This window comes from Pundamilia nyererei, unplaced genomic scaffold (assembly GCF_000239375.1).
Source record: "Pundamilia nyererei isolate P.nyererei 1_Seehausen unplaced genomic scaffold, PunNye1.0 scaffold00102, whole genome shotgun sequence".
In the NCBI taxonomy this organism is placed as follows: Eukaryota; Metazoa; Chordata; class Actinopteri; order Cichliformes; family Cichlidae; genus Pundamilia; species Pundamilia nyererei.
Genome location: NW_005187503.1, coordinates 2288281 through 2314881, shown reverse-complemented (window position 1 = coordinate 2314881; position 26601 = coordinate 2288281). Strand labels below are relative to the sequence as shown.

At 40.3% G+C, this 26601-nt stretch overlaps 1 protein-coding gene across 2 annotated transcripts in view; it reads left to right on the top strand.

Annotated features, from left to right (window-relative positions):
• The window catches only part of LOC102201629 (oxysterol-binding protein-related protein 10), an 89748-nt gene that overhangs the window by 39067 nt on the left and 24080 nt on the right, over positions 1–26601 (top strand). For both annotated transcript variants that reach the window (XM_005740721.1, XM_005740720.1), the window contains exons 5-7: positions 4947–5144; positions 19211–19451; positions 24396–24526. In XM_005740721.1, the coding sequence (XP_005740778.1) occupies positions 4947–5144; positions 19211–19451; positions 24396–24526 (570 nt within the window). The remainder of the gene's footprint in view (positions 1–4946; positions 5145–19210; positions 19452–24395; positions 24527–26601) is intronic.

The following is a 26601-nucleotide window of genomic DNA, read 5'->3' as shown; positions in this document are numbered from 1 at the left end:
GTGTGTGTGTGTGTGTGTGTGTGTGTGTGTGTGTGTGTGTGTGTGTGTGTTTGTGTGTGCATTTGTAAAGCTATACCTGTAATCTCCATAATACCAAAACCCCTGAAAAGCCAGCAAAGTGCACCATGATGAGAGCCAGAAACCAATATTGAACTAAGGTGCGTACACAAGCATAGAAGGCAGCAGGCAGTGGGGTAATTGTGCTATGAGAACAACTCTATCCCCATCAAAAACACCCCAATCTTCACAGTTCAAACATATAACAAAAAGTGTTGATGAGGTGACAAGAACTTAAAAGTCCAGAAACCCCACAACCAATAGCAAAGACCAACAAGCTGAGAACACCAGCGTTCTGTGAGAGAACCATGCAGGAAAGTCTGAACACACGGTATAAGTCAACCAATACTACAGAAGCCAAAAGGCAGAAAGCGATCCGAAGACCAAGTGGGACAGCAGCTACCCCAACCCAGGGGCTGCCGCACAGCTCCAACAGTGCATGACGACCAATCCCACAAGGCGTCCACCCCAGGCTGACAGCTCCTGCACCCCTACCAGTCCTTGAAATGAGAGGCACCCACCACACCCTAAAGAGCCAGGCACAGGGACAAGGCAACGTGTCTGCAGGGAGGCCCCAGGGAATGCACCTCACAGGCCAACACAACGTGGGGAAGAGAAGGGAAGGGAGCCACAGAGCCAAGTCAGAAACCCAGTAGTACCCGGCAGCCCCCGCCCTCCTTCCGATCCAACTGCTCCACATATCCAGTGCCACTCCCAGCCTGCCCGGAGCCAAGAGAAAACGCAGCAGAAAGGCATTTACTTTTAACTACATGTAAATTTATTCTGAGGCTGTCACAGCCATCACCTCTCTGCCCCTCGATGTCAGCATTATGAACGCATACAAGCAGTTCAGTGTGAAGTACATTCGCTCAGCAGGAAAATACATGTAATCTTCAACCCTAGCTAACCTTTATTATTGTCTGTATTTCTTATTTTAATGATAAAAATATTATTTTGTTTCCTGTTTTGTTTGATTAAACTGTATTTACACCCAGAGCCATCCCCGATATCCTCCGAAACTCACTATTCGACCACTGAGACATGTAAACCTTTTGCCACTGTTAAAAGATTAAACCTTCTATTTCGGTATGGCTTTGTAGAAAACTTGATGGTTATTATTTACGGAGGCATGTGCATTCACATTGCTCTATATTCCAAGCTAATAACATTTTAAAATGTGATATTTAATCAGTTTTCCTTCCATCATGCTTTAGTCTTGCGCTGTAACTAATAATCATCAGTCTTATGTGTGTCATCACCACCATTCATCAACTGGACTGATCGCAACAGAGTTTACTGCTAGAAAGCGTGTCCTTCATTTCCTGTAAACACATTTACACATCTTTATCAATAAATGGATATCTATCCCAGTCACAAACACGCCTATGAGCATGAGGCCGGTAAAGAGAGACTGCATTGTTAGACATGATGAGGTCTAAAGGTTAAAAAAAATGAAGCATGCTAATGTTGTGCTACTTTGTTTGTGTGCTGTAAAAGGGAGTGATGAGGGTGCAGTAGAACTGAACCAAGTGATGTAACTAGGCTGTTTTTCCTTTGTGTGTGGGTTTTTTTTTTTTTTTGGCCTGCAGAATTACTCAAAGATTTATGGACAGAAATTTAAACTTTGAACTTCCAAAATTTTGTGGCGGGGCGCTTAACCATTTCATTTTGTGCCATATATAATACATAAAGATCATTTAAAAGTGAGGTTTTGCTGTTAAAATGTGTTTCCTGTTTTAACCTGCTTTGTTGATAATCTAGTGAAAGTGCAGAATAAATACATCATCTTTCTCTGTGCAGCCACGTTGTTTGCATCACATACAGCTTCCAGTCTAAGAAAGCCCCATGTTCAACAAAGCACTAACTCTTAAATGAATGAATAGACACTTATATCTCTTCGCCTGAGGATCTTCCCATCATTTCCCACAGGACAAGTTGACCTTGTTTATTGCAGTGCGGCCAAAATATCAGAGGTCGCATCTGTTGGAGTCAGCAAACAGGGTTCCCCTTTCCAGCCACAGCTGAGTCCTGCAGGTAGCCGGCTCCAGCATTCTGTTGTGATAGTCTAAATTCACGTGACATGGCTTCAGAGTTTCTCTGTAAAAGCCTTTGAAGTTATCAAGCTGATTAGCAGTCTGATAAATTGGCCAGTGACCTTATTATTTCTTTTGTTGTGGAGCTGGAAAGGTGCAAACACCCCTCCTGAGGGCACAAGAAGGCAACATATGCCCTGTGAGTTAGACTGATACAGCTGTTTCTGCTCGATTAAGCCTTTGAATAGACTTTGATCAATTCACACTTGAAAGTTTTTCATAGTGGACACCCACCTCGTCAAAGTAATGGGCCACATCTGTTAACAAGTCAGTCAGAAGTTTCTTCACTCCTACATACTCTCTGGTGTATAGTAAGTTATATTGTTGCAAATGAAAGCATTTAAGAACCACAGCAGTTAAAGAGCGTTGTTGTCCAGTGTGTAAAGGGCACCAACTCTCTGTTAGCTCAATGACTGCAATTTCATTTTAATTCAGTTTCACTTATATAAGGCCAAATTACAGCAGCCTTCACCTCATAGTGCTTTATTGTTGGGTAAAAACCCTAAAAAGGTGGAGGGAAAACCACAACTGTATGAGCAAGTATTTAACCACAGAGAGAACTAAAAACTCTGGTATTACCATCAGCATCAAATCTGTGTGCTGGGAGCTTCATGGCTTCGGTTTTGGTGGCCTAACAGCTGCAGGTGTAATGTGTCTGTGGCCCAGTACTTTTTTTCCATTTAGTGTCTCAGTATTGAGCTATTTTCAGACACTCTAACCAAGTTTATTGCTGAATAGCAAGTTGTTTGTAATAAGTGTCTTTCCCTGTGGTGCTGACTTTCCTGTCTACTCCTGATGCCTCGCAGAGGGCCAGGTCTGCCCACGCAAGTGTTGTTGTAAAGATAGGACTTCTGTACCGCAGGGTTAGACTAACAGGAAGTGTACCGAGGCCACCTTCTTTGAACGAGCCCTGTCCCCCAGTAAGACCTGTAAGACCTCTGCTTTTCTCTTTAAGTGAAGTTAGTAAAGTATAATCACATTAACTTTGCAATTGCCGAGTTATTTATTTATTTATTTAACTTAACGATTTCAGCAGTTAATTTTAGATAGAAGTGAAATGGTAAGAGAGGAATGCACTTATCTAAAAGAGCTCTAATTATGTAAATACACGTCTGTCCTCCTTCCTTCCAGCTCTGGCCCTCCTTTTTCTTTACAGCTTTCTTATTTTTTCTGTTGCAGTTTATTAAAGTGCTTTGGGGCTCTGTGCCAGTTTTTGGAGGACAAAACCTCAGCGTGTCTATCTGTTCACACTCCCGAAACACTGTCTTTTCCTCATACTCATAGCTCGTGGATTAGCCGTGCACAATACAACAATGTACTCTCCCGTAAGCTGATTATTTTCTGTTAGAACTGCTTCACAAGTACCGACCTTCAGTACCTCCCTCTGCTTAGACTTTGGTGATGCATCTAATCAGAAGGAAAATATTCTTAACTTGTGAGCAGTTTTATTATCTGAAAAGAAGAGGGAGTGACCCCTGATTATTTGTGTGGTATGTAACAACGGCAGGTTCGTGATGGGTTTGATCCTCTCGGTTACTGCAGAGTGAGCAGCATCTCTGACCAAAAACGGGAAGGCCATTTGTTTCCCTCTCATTTTGTGGTGCTCTGGGGTGGAAGTTGTTTATTTGATCCATTTTATTTTCACCGCTGCTGTGACCAGACCTCTGTGGTCTTCTGGGGGATAAATCTGCACTGGCTCTCTGCTGCAGTATACTAATGGAGAGCAGGGGCAGGAGAGAGAGATACTGGTCTGACATCGCTGCCTGTGTGAGCATGGAGGTCAGCGAAGTGAGGAGACAAGAGTCACAGAGGGGGAAGCAAAGGAGGCATCAAAATGAAAGATGTGATGTGACTTAAGCTTTGCCGCAGAGGGAAACAAAACAACAAAAAGGCTGATTCTATCTTTTGATAAAACTCAGCTGAGGCACCCACCGCCTATCAATTCACATGCTTGTATGAGAAAAAATGTTTTTAGGTAACAGTTTTACTGGGGAACAACAAGATGCATGACACATCACACTGTGTCAACATTTATTTAACACAAACTAATCCAAAATGCAATGACTCCATGATTCAGTTGTTGGCAGAGCCACCTTTAAGCTGTTTTGGATTTTATCAGTATTTCACATTGTTATGGACGAAAGTTCGTTGAGGTTTGCAGGCATCCGTCTATGCACAGCTCTCTTTAGGTCCCACTGCAGTTGATTGGATTAAGCACTTGACTTTGACTGATGTCCAAACCGCCAACATTTAATCTGGAAGTTTTCTGGCTTCCTCTTTGGACACATTTGTTTCATTTTCTTCAGTTGGACTCTCTCCTGCAGCTTAGGACCAGTTCATTTTTCTTCCATTATGTCCTGATATGTAATATCTTAAATTGAAAGAGGTTGTACTTTTTTTTGCCACATGACTGTAGCACAAATCATTGTACGATTGTGTGTCACTGGATGAAAGTGGCGTGTAGTGCTCAGTAAGATTAGTACGGTTTAAGTAACAGTTCATTTACCAGGACTTACCCAGTGAGTTTAAAGGTTTTAAGGCGTTGGTTGTGATGAGTTGGAAGTGACGGATCCGTGTCACTAGGTGACATCATAATAAAACGCACAACATTAACACTAGCATGAAGCTCATGAACATAAAACTACTCTCCATTTATGTGTAATAGTGAATACATCTTACTAAACCCTTATTTATTTATTTTTTAATCATTATGTATAGATTTTTTATTTATTTATTTTCCTTTACTTTTTCCTTTACATCATCATGTTCCTGTCATCTTTAAATCCCATCTTCCAGGGCTCCTCTTCCTCTGGTCGGACCCGTAGTTTCTCCCTCCTTCCCCACCTAACACCAACTTCATCCCCGGGATCTCCGAGGCACCTGGGTCACCCCGCCACACCCAGCAACATCGTCACGATCACTCACCACAAATCTCCAGCTGCAGCTCGACGAGCCAAGAGTCAATACCCAGGCCGGCTGCTGGAGGTCAAAGAGGTGGGTGGAGAAGTCGTAGCAGTAACAACACGCCTTTTGACTTATGAGTGGGCATATGTTTTCACCTTTTAGATTTATTGAATGCAGTTTCCTTCTTCAGTACACTTTCTTTCTGAATTTTTCCCTTAAAAGAAACTGGCTTTAATTATATGTTACAAGAACTAAGTTAAAGAATAGTTTAATTTTTTCCAGAAAATGTTATTTATTCATTGATAAATTACATAAAGAAACAAGAACCCAACAAGAGCTTAACCTATCATGGCGTGTTTGTGTCAGTTTCTGTCTGACACAAGTGAATCGCGGGAAGGAAACCTCCTCTTCCCCCTCTTCCACTGTAATCTCGGCAGTTCTTTTCTCTGTTTTTACTGGAGACGGTCACTCCTTAACATCTCTTTTTCATTATAAAGATTATTCAGCTGTGTCTGTCCACTGCTTGAGGGTATCCAGCACAGTTTTGTACTAATTTTCTGTAATGGCTTTTTTATTAATGCCAGCAGTGAGCAGTGTTTTCCAAAGACAGGATTTGGTATTTGGTATTCCACCTAAGGAAATACTTTCTATAGTCTGACTCATAAGAGGCTGTTTTCAAAGGCTTTTACAGATTGGTTATCTAGTAATTATATTTAATTTTAGTATTTTTGTGTCCATTAGCAGAAATGTTTTACTTTGAAAAACTAAAGCCCCTCTGCGGTGTAACGCTCTGTTGAAGTAGCAGAAGTCTGTCATTCGGATGTGGGTCACTTTAACATTAATGCTCGTCACAGCTTCATTCAAGCTTAACAACAACAGAGCGCCATGGCGCACACGAGACGGGACAGTACAGCAAGTGATGTATAATGCATCACATCACAGTAGACAAACACGAGTGTTCAGAGATTTCTTTTTTCCTTCATTTTATTGCTGTTAAGGGGGTTTTTTTTTTTTTTTTTTTTTTTTAGAAAAACGGATAATTTCTTAGCTTTTTTGTGAGCTGAGTAAATCAGACAACAGGGAATCTTGTGAGTGCCTGACATTTTACTGATTTTCAAGCACATAGATTTAGCAATTTAATATTTAGAAATTGTGTAATTACAAATAAATCAAATCAAATCACTTTTATTGTCACATCACATGTGCAGGTACACTGGTACAGTACATGCGAGTGAAATTCTTGTGTGCGAGCTTCACAAGCAACAGAGGTGTGCAAAAAAAAATACAATAACATAAAACAAGCAAAATATAAGAATGGCTAAATCTGAGAGTAATAAATATATGTACAATATATATTACAGTAAAGGCAGAAATATCAAACATTTATTTCTTACAGCTTCTTCCATGTAAATAGTTATAGATTTTATTTCTTTTACCCACAGTATCTTGCATAACTGTGCAGCTGATTGAAATTATGCTTCGTGAATAGTTGAGCATATATACTGCAGGGATTTGTGTTCTCCTGCAGTAGAGACTGAGAGAAGTAGATGGGTAGCATTCCTCTGGTTAGAAACAACAGCATGGACACAGATACAAAGCACTGTATATAAAGGCTATAAGGCTATAGCTACGTTGAAGCTAACAGATAATTCAGCCGCTTGTTTTGTTTTCTCATCAATTGTTATTGCGACTTTTATAAGAAGGAGCCAGAGTGTTCATTGTGAGCTGGACATTGAAAAGAGCACGCTGTCTACTTTGACGTATGAAAAGCTGATGCGATTTATATCAAAGTGAAGCAATACGTGTTTAAAAGTGGCGTAAAGACATGCAGCATGATGGATGATGAGGAAATTATGGTTCAGCGGTGGTAACGTGTTAGCAGTGCGTGGGCAGGTTTGGACTTCCCGTCTACCTGCAGTGAGTGTGTGCTGTCAGATGAGGGTATTGTGAAAATATGTGGTATTACTGATCTGCGGGCTACTCTTTCTTGGTGCTGATGCTTGGTTGCTGGTCTAGCAGCCAGTTGCAGAGAAGAGTGAAGTAATAACATTTGACTGATGCACTGATGATTTGTCACCCTTTATACTGTGAAGTCTCAAATATAATTTACAATATAATTGTCCCACAAATAATCATTTTTCCGGCATGCATACAACATATGAACTAGGGTCCCGGCTTCCTCCTCGCATTTCCAACAGTTGCCATCGTCAGCAAGCTTCAACCTGACTAGCTTACTGGGAGTCCAGTAATTTCTGTGAAGCAACTTGTATTGGATAAGCTGAGATTGGGCTTCACATGAGCAAACATACCACGATGAAACCAGCTTCTTCCAACTATCCCCTAAAATCTGAATTCCCCCCCTGAGCCTGGAATTCTGATTAACTGGAAAGTTTTCCAGTTTTTAATTAATACAGACTAGTTGTTGGTTGTCTTTTCTCCTTATTTCACCTAAACTTCACCGAAAGTCCATTGCAAGGCCTGGGTTTGAGTCCAATTCAGGCCATTTCCTATGTGTTAGCTCCCCCCTCTCTTGACTTTTTTCTCATCTACTTTCCTATCCTGTCAAAATAAAGGCAAAAAAAAAAAAATCTTTTTTTTTTTTTTTTTTTTTAAAGCTGTGCTATATTTTCTGTGACCTTTGTCTTCAGAGATTGTAAAAGTCTCAGGTGAGACACTGGTGCAGTGAGTTCAGCAGATATTTCTGGCATCTTGGCAGGCCTGACACTGACTGCAGTGTGCTCACACTTTACTGTAAGTTCAGCATGGTTGGCATTTTTATTGCATATATATCAATACTGATTAACGTGGCTGGTGACAGAAGCAGTTTGTGCAATCATCAATTTGCAAAAAAAAAAAAAGCTAGAGAAAAGACTAAACTGTAAACCGTTGATATTCCACGCAGTGTTGCCCGGTTTATCCCTGAAAGTGTGTACTGTACTAATGCTACGTTTAAACAGTTTTATGATTTCTGTGAGTTAAAACTTGGAAGCACAGCGTAAGTTAATTAAAAAAAATCTCCTCACTTGACATTTCCGGTAACTTTTGCTGTAGTTTGAAGTTCAAATCCTCATTAATTCTCCCCGCCTCATTCACCAGTCCTGTCAGTTCTAGTTACCACTTTGTCCCCATGTGCTACATCTCTGTACTCTCAGAACGGTCGTTCACTCTTTACCGCTTATCTTTCCAGAGAAGATTGTTTTTTTTTTTTCCCTTCTTTTCTCCCATCACTTCTTAATAGGCTTGTCTGCAGCTGATTTAAATTGATTAATTGCACAACATTAGGCTTGAAGTGAAGTTGGTAAAGCAAAACTAATAGACACAATGAAGACATGATTGTATGCTTGGCTGGTGAACTATACAGCCTTTTGCTGCTGCGGTTTTGCTTTCACCCCTTTTTTGTTTAGAGACAAAATGTTCTTTTCGGATTATTGCCAAGCAGCTGTGCATCTGGTCGCTAAATTATGGAGAGATGATGACAGGAGGAAATATGGACAAAGAGAGACAAGAGGCTTTCTAAAATACTTCTGCCCATGTAAACTGTTGGTACTGAGAATGGAAACAGAGGCTGACAGGTATGAAGTCATGCCGGCCATGTCAGAAAATGTTTGTTTATCTTTATAAGAGACTTTGTGATATGTTTTTGTCTTTTAATTATGCAAACCTAAATTAAGACCTCAAAAATTATTGAAAATTTTAATTTTCACTCTTTTTTTTTTTTTTTTTTTTTTTTTTTTTTGCGTGTTTCATTCCCTAATTGTGGTGCAAGCAATTGTATGTGAAAGTGTGTAGTGACAAACCGACTGAGCATTACATGAGTGCAGTTCCCATTAAGTAGTCTGTGTAATCAGCCATGCAATGCATTTGGTTTGCACCATAGAGCACCATAGAGCTAATCCAGGGGAGCATATGCAAGTCGGGGAATCTGATATGGCACAGCGCCTTTGGAAATTTGTTAAAACAAACCATAAATGGGTTTTTTCAGCCTGAAAATTGGGGCAAATTATGTCTGTCCATCCATTTTTCAATCGACTTTGTGGGCGCACTGGAGTCTGTCTCAGCTGTAGTACTGTGACAACCTGGCCAGGCCACCAGTCTGTTGATTGGCTTTTGGCATTGTTTCTCACCTCACATCTTTTCAGAAATACAAATTTCCTTTCTCCATGAACTGGAATCTGCTGATATCCAGCATATTTATTCATTAACAACACACGCGCAGTGTCGCAAAACTGTCAGCGACATGCTAGCATAGTGTGGAAGCCCTTCATGAATCAATTTGCAAGTAAAACGCAGCAGAACTGCCACAGAAGCGTGCACAACCATAAACCTCGGAACCAGCTACAAGCTTGCAGCCTCGGTATGAGCAAAGGATCAAATCAGGTACAGGAAAATTATGGAGATGAGTGAAAAAGTGAAAAGGATGGATGACCTGTTATCTGGAGAAGTTCTAAGCCTACTGGGAATTGATGCATTGGAAGTATCTGATATGTTTTTGTTGTATGACGTATGTTGTTCATTCAGTTCATTTTCAGTTCATTTTTTGCACGTCTTTACAGAAGCAGAGCACTTATTTTGTTTTATTTTGATGTCAGAAGATCCTTCAAGTTACTGGATTTGGGGAAAATTGTGAAGTTTGTTTTATTGTGAAAAGACAATTTTGCGTTAAAAAAGTACATTTTTATTTGTGTATGCTGTCAGTGATTGGTCAAGAAAATTACAATCTGCAAAAATGTGAAAGATCTGAAAAGCGGGGACCTTCAGATGTTTGCTATTTTTAACTTTAAATCATTATTTCAGCCATGAGTCGGGCTGACTGTGTTGCTCAGCTGAAGGTTACAGGGATAAGAAGACAATCTTTGACCTGTGGATTTCTTAGCTTTGGACCGGAATGACAAAGACAGTTCATTTACTGTCTGCTTTGAGCTGGGACAAAGGAGCTTTATGTGACGCCTACCAAAGAGGAGATGTTTTGTTTTGTTTTTTTGCCTAATAACTTGTCGTGTAATTGACATTTCACTGGAGCATCTGTTAACCTTGAGTCACTGTGCCGCCCAACACTAAACGGTGTATTAAAGCCTGCCGTTTAACTCAACAGTTTCCCCTGCATGCGAGTCTGAAGACACTCTTTGGAGGAGCATCAATGTTTCATGTGGAGATCTTTCTTTTAAGCCTTTCTTGCTCGCTGAAGACCTGGCTGACTTCGACTTGTTAAATTCCCCATTCAAGATGCGCCACGCTGTGCGTCTGTCTCCCCATGCTAAGAATATCACGCCTAAAGGATTCACTCTGTGACAGAAAAAGAAGCTAGTGATCAGTATGAGTGCAGGATCATTTCTCACCTCTCAGGAGCAGAGTGTCTCTCCTCAGAATGAACCAGGGACAGTTTGAGTAAATAACAAGCAGATGGTGTGATCATTAAGCAAAACAAACATTCCTCTGGTGCCCGCCTTTCCTCCACAGACAGAAAACAAGGCCCTCTGTGATGCATGATTCATCCTCTGTAAGGCTTCACATTCTTTTGGTCCGGAAGAATTAGGTTGCTTCTTTCTGTGACCTGATTCATATCTACCATTATTTAGCTCCTCTCCATCTCTCTTCATGTCTTCTCTTCCACTTCTCCTCCTGCCTTCCCTTCTTCCTCTTGTCATTTGTTGTTTTCCAGCCTTTATTCGTAACAGGCCAGTACACTGGAGCTGATAGTACAGGAGTCTGCTTGTGCTGTGATTTATACACAACTACACACTGTAGAGGCCAGAAAGCTGCTGCATGCTGATTACATAGTGGATTTATGATCAAACAGCAGCATCTGGGATGTTTTGTTGTACATCCAATTTATTTTCTGGTTACTACAGCTGATAATATTCATAAACACCACTCTTTTGCTTCCTGTAAGGCTCTCTATCACAGCTTTTTCCACCATAATGTGAATCACGCTTGGATTGGTCCTTTACCTGGAACTAGTTTGAAGTGGGAGACCTTACCAGGGGCAAATTGCCCCTGACCTTGTAGATGCAATGTTCACTAAGGCACACAAACCCTCTCTCACAAGCTATCCAAACCTTCCTGGACCCTTTGTTGAATCATGAATTAATTGTGAGCACATTTTGCGGGAGATGAGTTCAGTTTCACAGGCCTGATAATAAATCACTTAAATATAAAACCTGTGTTACAAAGTGAAGTAGGCTAAATAATCTCACAAAGCCTGAGAACAGCTGAGAAATCATTGACATCTTTTAGCTTGAAAATTGTTATAAAGCCATTTCTTTGGGACTCCAGTGAACCACGGTAAGAGCCGTCATCCACAAATGGAGAAAACTTGTGACAGTGGTGAACTTTCCCAGGAGTGGCCAACCGACCAAACTTATTTCATCAATGACTAATCCAGGAGCTCACAAAAGAACGCAGAATAACATCGGCAGGCCTCGCATGCGTCAGCTAAGGATTAGAATTCATGATTCAACAATAAGAAAGCGAGTGGGCTAAAAATAGCGTCCATGGAAAAGTTTGTATTTGCCAAAAAAGTCTTGATGGTTCCCAAGACTTTTGGAAAAATATTCTGTGGTCTGATGTGACCCAAGCTGAATGTTTTGGCAGGTTTGAACAGTACTAACAAAGAACATTATGATAGGAAATGATAGGAAAATGAAATATCGCGATAGAATATGAGTAAAACGTGCATGCGCAGTGCCTATGTTTATATACGCACATGGCGGCGACGCAGAATGAGAAGAGCGAATTGGTTTGTAAAAATGCTGCAACTTCCGTGGTGTGGAACTGGTTTAGCGTTCGTCTGTCAGATACACAACAAAGCACTATTTTTGGTATGCTAGCGGGCCGTCGTTATTACCGTGTTGTTTGGAAAATACAGCATACTTAAAACCAATCCTTTGATTTTTCTGAAAATCGACAGTGCCCCTTATGTATGAATTCTGGTTGTGTTTATGACTTCGAAATGATTTTATGTCGTACACGGCGCTCGAAAATCTGTCAAATGTTTTAGTACGACTTTGCTAAGCTACGAAGCCGCACCGCTTGATGGATTGCCGGAGCATTACGGCTATTGTAGGCGGAGCCTCGCGGAGTGATACGTACTGCGCTTCAACATAATATTACCGTATTGTGTGTGTATAACCTCTTTAAGTTTTGTGGATATTGTACATGGTTATATGGATATGTCGGCCAATTCCACTGGAAATGCCTTTTGGTTAAACTGTCAGCAAGGAATTTGCACTGTTACGTTTTTATATAACTTTAATGCACATAAAAAAAACAGCTGCTTGTTTAAGTGAAAATACATTGATGGGGTTTTTTAATAAAGTTGAGGAGTTGTAAAGTATTTTGTCTAGTGTCAATTATATCGTCAGTTATATCGTTATCGCAAATTTTCAAATGTATATCGCGATAAATATTTTTGGTCATATCGCCCTGCTCTACCAGTGGACTAGTCAACCTCCGGACTCAGAGCAGACTGAAATTCTTTGGCTTTGCGAAAATCTATGTCTAATATTAAAAGTTGTTTGATCTGAGACATGTAAGAGTGCAGAAAATAAGAAGTCAAGAATGGGGCAAATGCTTTTTCACAACACTTTCTGTGCCTGAGAGATTCACCCCTACAGTGCGTGGATGCACTTTGTGATCACTGAATGTGAATGCTGTTTGTTCCAGAGATGAGATCATTTGTACCTTGTGAACTTGCAGGTCAGTTCAAAGGCAGAGTTGGCTGCTGTAAATTGGCAGTGTTGTGCTGAATTCATGAAAGGACAAACAGATGGCTCATTTCTGTTTGGTTTTCTACTAATTCCATATTATTATGTTCGCCAGTTGTTATCATAGTTTGAATATTTATGTGGACACATTTCGTATATCAGAACCTGGTTATTACAGTGACTCTGATATTATACAAATCACTGTGATGAATAAAAAGTAAAATGGTGTCATTCAAGCAGTATTTTCATATGTTTGAATATTGAGGTTATTTGTGCTTTATAACCACACAAACACATACAAGTTGCTATACATGCCATATTATACTGTCATTCATTACACATTTGAAATCTAAACAATTAATGCCTCTAACATAACCTATTTAAATAAACTTACTAATAATCTGCTGTAAATGTGCGTTTTAAATATGATTCTTAAAACGTGTCAGTGCTGGGGAGCTTCTGTGTCTGGTCAGTTTCTCAGTACAGTTCAGTATTTTCTAAAAATCTTTTTCACTCTGACAGCAGTAATTGCTATCCTGATGTATCGACGAGGTTTCGGTTGAATGTTCGGGCCATTGTCACGTTGTCACCTTCCATCCATCTGTCCCTTTGCTGAATGCGTGACGGTGGCAGTCAGACCACATAACCGTCTCTCCAAAGCCAGCTTGTCACAGCTGGCTGATGTGAACTCATCAAACGCCTCGGCTGTCGGTGCAGCAGCACCACTGGGCACTTACACTGCCGTGGTAGAGCTGGATCATTGGGGTTATGCTATTTCTGGAAGCATCGCTGGTCCTCTTGGCTCCTGAGAGCACTCTGTCTGTCTGTCTGTCTGTTTCTGTGTGTGGCGGGGGAAGCTGCCATTATTGAAAGCTCTCTGATTTTTATTTATTTATTTATTTTTTTTTTTACCTGCTTTTAAAAGTTAATAAACATATCAACTTTGATGCTATTTACATACAGAAAGCAGTGGTTGTTGAAATAATTTTTTTTCTTTTTAAATTTCCCTTTTGTGAAATTTGTGAAAATAATTAATTATTTGAGTGGGCCTCGAAGGTGACCACTAACACTAGCAGACATTTGAGAAATATTTGAGACATTTAAGTTTTCTACTTTGCTCTTTATTATTGCTTTTTATAACTTCATCATGCTGTGTCAGATATTCTGATATATTTAAACATTATTTCACCCTGTGGTCTATTTTTTCTCTTTAAATTTTTCCTTTATCTGCTTTTATCGTATTTTCCTTGTGTGTAAACAGGTCTTTTTTTTTTTTTTTTTTTTTTTACCTAAAGAAATGTGGCTGCATTTTTTCCTGTGGACAATAAAACCCAGTGAGCTGTGTTATTTTTGAGCATGGTATGCTTTTTCTGAGTTACTTTAGGTTGCATAGCAACACTTTTGCTCTCCAGCTTCATTGCCACCTCCTAAAGGCCCCTCTAGTGAATGTAGACCCTCAGGCATGTTCGGCTTTCTGGCATTATTAGTGCAACACAGATGTAATTACGCCTCCAAACCTCTGCTTTTCTGCCATGCTGTATATGTGCTGAGCATTCATCTTTTGTATCATATCGAATGTTTGGGCTAAAGCCGAAACCAAACAAAATGCAGGCTGTGTCTGTTTCCTGATGGACAGAAATCGTAGTTTTCTTTATAACAACACTGCTGTTAGCTCAGAATCAGATCAGATACAAATGAGAGACAGACAGTTGGCTTTGCTCTGCTGGCCATTATGTCATCCAGCATATGCTGATCATAGATTATCCACTTCCATGATACATGTTAGCTGATGAGCAGCAAAAAAAGGAAATGCAAAAAATTTCAAAGACATCAGGTTAAATGAGTGATGTCATTAAACAGACCGCTGATGCTTTTTCTGCGAAAAATAAAACATTAAACGTCTTTTTTTTTCTCAAAAAGGAAACGAAATAGCCACAGTAACTTTTTTCACTTGCAGTTATTATTTTCATGTTTTGCTTTTTAATGGAGTAGGAAAGATCCTAAGTCTTCCTTAAAGAAATAAAATGACAGTGGTGTGCACCTCTTGACAGTTTTTGCACTGCTGCTCCCGTTCAGACCGATGTGTGCATCTGTGACTTCAACACAGAGAACAAACATCAACTTCTGTGTCAAACTAATGTGACTTCCATGTTGAGGATCATCACTGCGATGGTGATTGTATCAAAGCACCAGATCCCGAGCATGACGGGGAACCTGCTTTCAACCATCAGCTTTTGAGCTGCCATATTAAAAAGCCATTGTTTAGAAAATGTCTTCAGCTGCGTCTTTTTTCTAATTGATTCTAGCTGGGGACACAAATCCACTTTGGGGTTGCATCAGGAAGGACATCTGGGGTAAAACTCCAAATCAAACACGTGAAGCTACCCGCTGTGGTGACCACAGGTTAAGGGAGCAGCTCAAAGTAGGTTTTATTTGGTACAACGAGTCTATCAATTATCGCTCTGGACTCTCAATTTAGCACTGAAAGATTTGGATGTCTGAGCTCTGGAAGCACATCTGGTGACCTGCAGGTAGATGGCTTATGTTTTATTCACAGCTTTTCATAGACAAAGTCTATACACAACAATCCAAACCAGCGCACATCCTCTTTTTCTTTGTCACATATAATCAGCATGCTCTGAATTAAAACACCTTGCTCCGCTTGCCAACATAATCTTTGGCTGCTGTACACAACTGAAGATTTTAAAGAATGAGAGAAATGAAAGGGAACATTACCACAAATTTTGGATATAATATTAACAGAAACTTGCTCTGTCAAAAAACAAAAAGTCAATATTTGTGGAATGATTCACCTAAATTTAACTGTTGATATTCATATTCATCATGTTCATAGGGCCACTGCACCAGATCCTTACCTCCTGCAAATACATACTAATAATAGGACTTAGTTGAAAATGTTTTCTAGATAGTGGAAGTTTTAAAATATAATATCTAAAAAAGACTCCTTCCTTCATCCCTTGAAATACCCTTAAATGTGGCATCATTTTCATCAAAAAGTGGAACATGTTTGATTTTTAATTAGATGAAATCACCCAATTTAAGTTTAAGTGTCAGTGTTTTGACATGTGCAAGTACATGTGGCAGAAAGAGACTTCCACTGAGTGCATAAATGGCATAAATCACTTTATGATTTCACTTGATATTATCGAGCATGCTTGCTCTCATGCTAAAACAGACTGGTCATGTTGAATTCACCACTTATACAGGAAAAATGTCAACCATGATATTGTGGTATGAGGATTTCTGTCACAAGGTAATGTAGAAAAGCCTTAAATAATGCCCTGTAATTACAGTAATGTGTCACAGAGTGTGACAGCGTGAAGGATTTTAGCTGGAAAATAAAATAAAATCCTGTTTCAAGTAAAAGAGTAAGTTGTGATTGTTTGACAGACACAGTGAAGCAGAGATGATATCAGTGATACCATACACTAAGAATCTATTTATAACAAGCATTCAATAGATGACACCACCCTTCTCCCCGAGAACTTCAGCATAGCTGAATAATTGGAAAACGACTGTGCCATTTTCAGGATGAAATTCCTTCCTGTGAATCTCTTTGCCACATCGTCCTCACTGCAACAGCTTTTCAGTGACTCTAGAATAGCTCTGTGTACTGATGCATGGAGACAGATGTGCTGTAGAAGTGTACGCAGAGGACGAGTGTTTGTGAAGCCATTCAATATTAATGAATACAACATTTCCAGCGTGATAAACAACCCAGATTCATTAGCCCTGAGAAGCTTATTACACTGGAAGCGAGAAGTGGTTAGTCTTTTTTCTTTTGTGATGCATTTAGACTCTGATAGGTGACTCATACAGAGATAATTTCAGTAAGTAAGAAATACTCTGTGTGTCTGTGGGAGCACGGAGGAGAACCTTTCTGCTTTGACGAGTTTTTGCAGTTTCTTCTTTTGGCACTCTCGTCTTGGAGCAGGTTGTGTGGATTGCTTGTTTCCAGTAGTCAAGACTGAGGTTATACCACTAGAATTAATGCTAAGTGGTATCACCACCAACATGCCAGTAAAGTTGTTGTATAAGATGATGAAAGATGAGTCACATTCATTTCTGTTTCTTTATGCGTGCACTTGACATTTTTGGTTTGGTTTGTGAACATAACCTGTGCAAACAGACTTCAAATACTGTCCTCGATTAATCCAACATGATAACATTCAAAGATGCTGCAAGCCATTTTCTAAAAGTGTGCATTCGGATTAGAGTGTCTCTAATGCTCAAAAGTAAGCTTTAATGTGGCCTGTAGCCCAAAAGTGATGCTAGGATCCTGCTCGGTGTTTAAAGAAACAAACAAACAAACAAACTGATCTTACTTTTTAAAGATTTGCTCTTTCCACAGTGAGTCAGCACAGCTGGAACTAAATAGCTCGGCAATTCAGGAGTCAGTTGTCCGCTCTAGGGTGAAGATACATTCTCTCTCATACTTATTCCCTCATTCTATGCTTTTAGGTTTAAAGGTCCCTAAAATGCAAAAACAGGTCAATAGTTCAACAGTATTGACTGTTAAGATGGACAATTTCCTAATTTCTTTTTCTTAATCAAACATTAGTTAAAAAGCAGCAAATTGAGCATGAATTGTTGATACAGGCTAAATACACGTCACAATTAACTGCAGCATCTATTTTAAATGCAGCTTTGTTTCATTTAAAATTGTTGCTTCAATAATCAGATCCAGGTCTGCAACCAATCACAGTCGCGGTGTTCAAAGTTACTTTGATACATCAAGGTGGTGATAAAACGGCAGAGGTGGATTCAGTCTGCTGTCAGTCGGTGACTAAATTGGTCAAGTTGACAATTACATGCAATCTGTTTGTGATAATGTGGTGATTAAATGTGCTGTCTACACAGACGTTAACATGGACTGCTTACATTCAGAGTGTAGAAAGAACTTCATATATCTGAATTAGAAATTCCTCCACAAATAGTGACGTAGTTGCTGCAGGGCTGTACCTGCAGAATAGCGTAGGTGCCCATAGGTGCCGTCCTGCTTTTACTCCAGTTTGACTGAGTTATTAATGAATGGCAGAGTAGAGATTTAGTTTTAAGAAAGAGAATAAAAATGTCAAATATTATCAGCACGTTTTCATCAAGTGCCTCAAAAAGTAACAATCTGTACATTAAAATATGTGTGAAGTACAGTCCTGACCGAAAGTTTAAGACCGCTTGAGAAATGGCAAAAAGTCATATTTCGGATCTTAACAAGGTTCCAAGTAGTTTCAATATGCAACAAGAAGAAATGGGAGTGACACAAATACAAAAAATTTTTGAGCATACAATTTATTGAAAACAACGGTTAAACTGAAACAGGCTGTTTTACAGCTGATCATAAGTTTGCCTTTATAAACCCAAATCTGTGCAAAAATGTGGATTCATTGTCATTTTCTGTCAGGTAGTCACACTGTCATGATGTTCTAATAGCAAAGGCAAGAAAACGTTTCCTCTTTGAATGTTGTCGGGTTGTTGAACTGCATAAGCAAGGTCTCTCGCAGCGCGCCATCACTGCTGAGGTGGGACGCAGTAAGACAGTCATTCGGAATTTCTTAAATGATCCTGAGGGTTATGGCACAAAAAGGTCAAGTGGAAGACCAAACAAATTTCACCAGTACCGAGCTGGAGGATCCAGTTGGCTGTCCGTCAAGACACTGGACGATCCTTGAGCCAAATTAAGGCCGTTACTGGTGCCGACTGCAGCGCCATAATCATCAGACTGAGACTGAAAGGCTTCAAAAACAAAAAACGTCTTCAAAGGCCTTGTCTCCTTGAACAACGGAGCTTCAGGAGGTGCAGGGGTGTCAAACGGCCGCACGCTTAGTCCAGATGTTGCAACATACCTCATGATCTAAATTCAGTTGAGAACCTTTTGGGATGGATGGCAAGAGAAGTTTACAAAAATACACAACAGTTGCAGACAGTAGATGCCCTTCATGCAGCCGTCTTCACCACTTGGAGAAATGTTCCCACTCACCTCATGGAAACGCTTGCATCAAGCATGCCACAGTGAATTTTTGAAGTGATCAACAATAACGGTGGAGCTACTCATTACTGAGTTCATGTTTGGGACTTTGATTTCTGTTTTGGGGGTGTTTACAGGTTTGGTCCTAAACTTTTGATGAGCTGTAAAACAGCCTGTTTCAGTCCAAGTGTTGTTTTCAATAAATTGCATGCTCAAAAAATATTTTGTCTCATTCACATTTATTCCTGTTTTATGTTGAAGCTCTACTTTGAACCTTGTAAAGATCCAACCATGCAAAATTTGATTTTTTGCCATTTTTCATCTGGTCTTAAACTTTTGATTGGGGCTGTATTACAGTGGGCGTAATTTCAGTTTATATGCACCCAAATCTGTTGGAAATTATAGTAACGTGACAGTTGATTGTATGATTATTTTTATTAATGTCATGTCTCACTGTGCGTCCACAGGTTATGTCCCAAGCAGAGGGCCAACAGAAGAACCTTGTCCAGTCCATCGACTCCCTGCCCACCAAAGGGCCGCTCTCCTGTCTGGATCAGGACCTGCTCCTGCTCAAAGCTACGTCGGCTGCCACACTGAGCTGCCTGGGCGAGTGCCTGAACATCCTCCAACAGACTCAGAGCCGCAGCCAGGTTCCACCTCAGTCCCAGGTCTCCCAGCGCAACCACGCCTCCCAAGGAGCACCCTCCGGTGAGTCCGCCACGGGTCCCGTTCCAGTGCTTCTGCTGGAGCCCCCGACCCCTTCATGCCCCACATCCCCCTTGTCTTTTCAGTCTCCATCTCCCGAACCCAGCGGCAAGGCCCAGCTGTGTCAGCTAGACTGCGCCTCTTGTCCCTGCCTGATGGGTGCCATGAACTTAAACCTTTCCAGCAATTGTTGTTGAATGTTGCATTTGTGTGTTAAATTGTTGTCTTTTCTCATAAGCGTTGTTCTGTATCGCTTCCATTCATTTTTATGTCTTCTTCAATGTCCTCAGTTGCATTGAAATGCCAGCAGTCCTCAGAATGGTCGTGCCAAGTAAACGCATGAAGGAGCGCGTATGGCAATGATTTTAACAGAAAGTATTGTTTACAGAGCTGGTGCAGACATTTCAGATTGTCACCCTATATGCATGTGAGGGAAAAAATCAGGGTGTATGTGTGAATGAAACCTTATACTATGCACTTCAACATCTCAAAGGTTCAAGTCTTTGCCAAAGGAATCCACACTGGTGCCTATATTGTTAGACCTCTGCCATGTTTAACCCTCTTTGTGCCAGATCATAATGGATCCAATAAAGTTGTTTCTATTTAAAACCGTTTACAGACTGAGGGTGGTTATATGGGTATATAATAATAAAAATAAATAAAATAAAAATAAAAATGCCAACGGAAAGGATAAAGGAGGATGAAGGATGAAGGAAATTGAAGTCCATCAAATGTAGGAGTCTAATCCTATTTTCCAAGCAAAGAGGAATATTTGTAATCTATTTATACTTTCTGGGTTTCTATAAAACAATAGCATGATAAAGGTTTTCTCCAGGAGAGGAGAGGGGTTGATGTAAAGTAATACTCCTCTAAAAACCTGTTGAGTACCAAACAGTCGTTGCCCCTAGGATTGGGGAAAAAAAGAACAACAAGTGGCAGTGGCAGATGTATTCTGTTTGCAGTCACAGCAGGATGGATCACACCAACTATTCATAAGCTAGGGCACAATCTGGGGATACACTTCTGTCGACAAATCAACAGTTCCTTCCTATTATTGGTAATTGGCTGCTAATATGCCACTAAAAATACATCTGTGTTGAAATATTGCCTTGGAGGTACTGCATTTGGCAGTTTATTGGTAAAAGAAATATTACTGGAAATAAAAATAAGTAAAATTATGCTGTAGACGTGTTTGGGGAGGGTTTATGCTGTTTTGTAAGACTAAAGATTTAAATCACAGACAATTAGCATGAATTAGTTTTTCTTTGAAAGGTTGCTTGCGGTAAACCGAAGGTGTGTTTAGAAAGAACGCGAGTTTAAGTTGACCGCTGGGCCTTTAGAGGAGTTCATAGTGGCTACATTTATATATAAAGTGATCTCTCAGAGCAGGAAGCTCTCACACTGAAGGAGTAGAGTGCTGTCCAATACAGCTCTTGCTAGTAATGAATAGAGGCTTTAACTGCTTTAGCACAAGCGAGAGGGTTGTGAAGCAGACAAGCTGAGATGATATTCATTCCTGCTTTTAGAAAAGAAAAAAAAATCCATAAACTGAATGTGGATACTGAAGAGTTGAATATTTTTAGCTTCTAGGGATTTTGAAATCTGCTGTAACTGCTGTAAATCTGAACCGCTTTCCTCCTGCGAGCAAACTGTAACATTTTCCGATCCATCATTTACGCCCTGTGGATTATTCATCGGAGTGTTTGAGCCATAAAGTTGTTTTCCCACTTGTACCTGTAACTTTGGGAAGGTCGTTTGGGTTTGGATCGCATCCTGAATCTTCCAGTCCTCACAGTTTGTTGGTCTTCTTTTTGCGCCAGCATTCACCTTGCCCTGTACCTGTTCGTCAGACAGGGGGTGGTGTGGAGTGGGACCACCGGGCCGCAAGTACAGACCTCTTTCCTTCCGCATCCTGGCTGATAAGTCCCACGGGGGTCCAGCTGCTCCCTGCTTCCGGCATGTACCCGCCACACCTCAGTGAGGAGTTCGTTTTTGTTTTTGTTAGGATCCTCGGTCGTTAGCATAGCTTGGCTCTCAAGCATGGATGGCTACCTGAGTATCTTGTTAAAAAGCAGCTGATAAAGGGAGTGGCTGGCTGGTTGAATGGTATTGTTATGCCCACAGACCAAAGCATTGCCACTGCATGGGCAAGATAACTCTTGCAGAGAGCCAAGCATGAGGTTGGACTGAGTTTGGCTGGCACGTTTGTCCCTCCAGGCTTCCGTACTTTTAAACCAAACCAAAGCAACTTGCTTTTGAGTCACAAACCCAACATAAACCTGCCAGTCACACACCAGACAGCATTATTATCGGCTGATATCACAGAGGATCTTTGCTGCTTGCTCTAGCACTTTCTGGATCCCCTCCTTTCCGCTGCTCAGTCAGTGTCATAAAGAGCTTGAAGCCCCACCCACCCTACTCCTCTTTCCCCTGCACACAAGCAGCATTTTCCTTTAAGGAACTGAAAATCCATAAAGGAAATTTCCAAACCTTTGTGAACCAGTCCCCTTCAAGCTTAGCAAAAATTTAGTAAAGAAAAACACCAGTCCATCTAAATATAAGTGAGAGCTGAAAGTCTTATTTAAAAGAGGTGAAAGGGGGAACTTGTAGGGGGAAATTCTGATGTGACAACATCATCGGGAAGTCTGAATTGATGTCACGGCCCAGAAATGGAAGATAAAGCCATTGGAAACATCTTCTGCATGAATGTTTGTGTCGCCACTGTTTGATCTCTGATAACACACCTGCATGCCTCTCTCCAATGGCCCGCGACATGCCCCAGCTCACCGAGTAGCTCTGCTTCTGGTGCTTCATTGTGACATCTTGGAGAAAGTATTTAATTGTAAAAACCCATTAATGAAGAAAAAAAACACAAAACTTCAGAAGTTTTAAATGAATAATTAATTACGTTAAAATTGAATTCTGATAAAAGCCATCGCCATCTTCAATAACCTTTTCAAAAAGTGCACACACAAAAACACTCAATTTCACTTTATTCACAGCTCAATAACAAATCCTGCCCTCAGGCAGAGCTGGCTGCCCTTATGTCTCCGGTTTACAGGAGCCAGGTATCACTGGAGGTAGTTTCTTCGCACTTTCAGGTTCCTGCCAGTCAAACTGTTCAGTTGACCAAAGCAGAACCTGGCCTGAGGGCTATTTCAGCACTTTTTCCAGAGACAGACCCTCTGGGCCCAGCAGAATGCCAACCTGTATCAGCACAGTTAGCTTCTCACTAATGGATATCAAAGAGCAGCCTCTTGGTGCATTAGATATTTAACCTAATTTTAGTGCAGAGAGTGGATATGAGAAGGATCTCTGGTGTTGCACCATTAACAGTACTTTGAAATGGGATCCATTTCTCTGCTGTGTATTAGCAGCTTTTAACAATTGAATCACGCAGCTTAAAAATTGATCATTTTTATTTTACTGATAAAGACACTTAGGCCTTCATCAAATACTGGGTTGCTTGAGGACTGCATTGGAAGCCCTTCAAAAGTAGCGACTCTATTTAAAGTCTGAGGATGTAGTTTGGACGTTTCGGCACACATCCAGTGAGGAGCCTCGTTGTGATCTAACCTTTGACTCCTGTCGTGATTTTGAGGACTTTTCACCTGCATCTGCGCCAGCTGTTTAAAATAAAACCCTGCTTTATTTTTCCATTTACGTTGAAAACTTGATTCGACCTTGATCTAACCCAGCTTCTAGGTGTGAGTACCATAGACGTGCAGATAAACAAACTGCAGTAAATAAATGTAAATCCACCCTGTAGGAGCGCGGCATCTTTTGTTGCCTGCTGACACGTCTGGTAAATAAGTGGACCGAACATTCTCAGAGTTGACTTTGAGTTTTATCTGCATGAAAAAAACCCAAACCGTAAAAAAAACCTACAAGTTCACAAATTAATTAAAGGATTCAGGCCAGAGTAAATGAAGTGTAGGTGAGAAAATGTCCTGTTTAATCAGCTGTTTCACTTCAGTTTTTCTGCCTTTCCCCCTGCTTCTTAGATAAAAATACCTAAGGTGTCATTAATGCTGAAAATAAATAAGGAACACGTTGCCTTGTGAGCTCCTAACTTGTTCACATTAGCTCAGAAACTAATATTTTGAGAGGCTGAAATGAGCCTTGTTATATTTTACTGCCTTCATTTTGTTTGTTGGTGCAGGTTTGGCTTCTGCTTTTGGTTTACCTGCAAGTCTTTTTCATGTACTCCAGTTTGGGAACCACTAAATTATTTTGCTTCGGAAAGCAGGATTTGATTAAATTACAATGAAGCAGGTGCTGATGTAACATTTAAAGACGATGCATGAAAATACTGATTTTAAATCCAATCAGCGCCCATTTAATCTCAAGCATCCATGTTGTACTTATTTGTGTACAATGTGTGCAGGTGTGGCTTTTTAATTAAAGTTTCTTAACATTTTGAATGAGTTAGAAAATCCCTAAAAATGGGTCAGTTCTGACAACGCTGACATTTAACAACTGCGCCTTCAACAAAAGATCCTTGAGTTCGATGATCATCTCTGACAGCAAAAGCCCAGAAGGTGAAGACAGTAAAGGTTGAGCATTTTTGGGTATGATTTATTATTAAATGCACAATCGCTGCAGTAAGTGGAAAGAAATTGGTTGATTGATTTCTTTTCTTCTTCTTTATTGAGCCTTTGATCCTTTTGGGATGGGAATCAAATTTAATCCCCATTCTAGTCGCTTCTGTATGTTTGATCATGTGAATCAATACAAGGCAGGCTATAACACTGAACAAATATTAAATTCGCGTAGATTCATGCAAGGACACACGTGCACACACCTTCCTGGTTTGTCACTTCCATCAGTCACACACACACCTTTATATTGAATGTCACATATATATATAAAAAGGAGAGGCTAATCTTGGTTTTCACCCTGATCCCTCTTTGATTCTTTCAACAACAATAACTTGTCGTTTTTCAGATGGTGCTCCTGTGTGGACTGTACCAAAGTCGCCCTCGGGGGAGCAACTGAAGAACGGGGGTCTGACTCCTTTGCAGTCAACCGAGCCCTCCCCGGCCCTCAGGAAAAGGATTCTGCCCCATGGTGCTGAGGTGAGAAACATCACGTCACGCTGTCAATTATCGCGTCAGTATTCGGCCCGTCTCTCTGACCTCTGCTAGCTTGGCTTGGATGCTAAAGGGCTGCACAAACAGTCTGTATGATTTCTAACTGCAGCGTGTTTCATTCAGATCACTGTACAGCTGCTTGTTGATAGGATTTGGTTGGATGGGTACAAAGAAAATCAATTTACATTTGCTCCTTTGGCCCTAAAGTTCAGGCTTATCATGCAAAGTGAATTTTAGTGTATTTTTTCGTCCTTTGCTGCATATTGCATTTATTGGATTGTGTGCGTGTAGCTATGAGCAGGAAGCACAGTGAGCATGGCATACAGCAAAGGTCACTTCCTGTAATTAAACTGTAAAAAAAAAAATACATCTACAGGGTATCATATTCCACTGCTATGCTCTGCTTCATGTTCCTGAATCACATTCAGTTTTATTGCAAAGTTATGAGGAGTTTGACCTGGATAACAGAGACACTAGAAAAAGAAAGCAAAGGCAGGTACTGCGAGTTAAGAAGCTTGTGTGAAATTTTGTTAATTTTATTGAAAGTGTGAACAGGTTTTTTTGGGGGGGTTTTTGTATTGAAAGAAATGAAAAGAAAGCAGCAGAGTGCAGGGATGTGCAAACTACTTGCATGGAGGGCACAGAAAATATATCTGTAACACTTGGAGTCATGTGGTTAACTTTATGCTAAAATAATGTGCAGTGTCAGTGGAGCAGGTGCCTTGATATGGTGTGAACAGATTTAAAAGATGGATATAGATTTCTCACGTGACATTGTGCGCACATTACTCAAGAAATGTCCAACATAATGGATGTGATACAACCACTTATTGGTTGGGGAAAAATGTGTTTTCCAAGAGTGGCTGGCAGTGATTCCTGGAGGTTTCTGACTCTTGTTGGTTGAAATAGGATGCAAAAAACAGATAATGCACCACAAACCTCCTAATAATTGCTTTGAATGCTAGCATATTCCCACAGTTGCATGTATTTTTTTTAATGTAAACACTCCATCAATTACTAAGACTGTACCAATATCCTAAAGTGGTCACAAGGAGGTTTTTGCCAACCAGTTGGGGAACACTGGTTCCCCAACTGGTTTAGGCCTATGTGACTCAGGCTCAGCAGCCACTTGCAACCACTCAGGGAATACTTATTGTTCACCCACAACTGGTGGTTGCCAGAAGGTTTTAGACCAGTCTCTAGTGGTCAGTTCTGGTCTCTTTCATATCTGTTAGGGTCTGCTCAGACTCCGATGTAAGTAATTAATGTGCATTTCTGTGTATTTGCAGCGCTGCAGATTAGGAGTTTATCACCAACAGATTTTCTGTAATTTCTGACTTGAAGCCTTTTAATCTCAAACTTGTAGCAAACTGGTTGCAGACTAAGTCAGTTTTGATGCCATTTTATTGCTGTGTTGAAGCACCAAAGTTGCTTTGAAGACCGTCTCTGCAAACCTGGTCCATGTGTTTGAAACAACCATTTCAAAGGGAACAAGATAACAAATTCATTGCACAAGGTTGCAGGTATTTTGGTCCTGCCATGGTCACAAACTGTTGTTGAGGCGACCGCTAAAGTGACCGTAGCGTTGTCTATGATGTGAGTAAACTCTTTCCTGATGACTATATGGTTTGCTAGTTTCGTGTCTTATTTAAAACAACATCATGTTTATTTTGTAAATTGCGGTTGCCAATAGAGTCAAAAAGAAGGATAAAACAGAGTTTGGCCTACCTGTTGCTTGACCTTTAATATTTAATGGTGATGATGCAGTGCAACCTCATGTGTTAACTAGCTGAGCTTTTTTTCTTTATCTTAGCCTTGTTGACCTATCAAATTATGAAGCCAGTTTTAATTCTGCAAACACTTAAGTTAATTTTAAGGGGATATTTGATTGATTTCCTTTTTTTTCTCCAAGTTTCTTTTTATAAGCTTTTCTTTATTGAACTTGAATAAATAAAGACAAAGCTTATGTAGACAAAAACACTCTGTGGCATTAAATATGCAACAAAGTCTCAAGTGGTTGATGTCAGGCCTTCTTGAAGTTGCCAAAAGATGCATTTTTT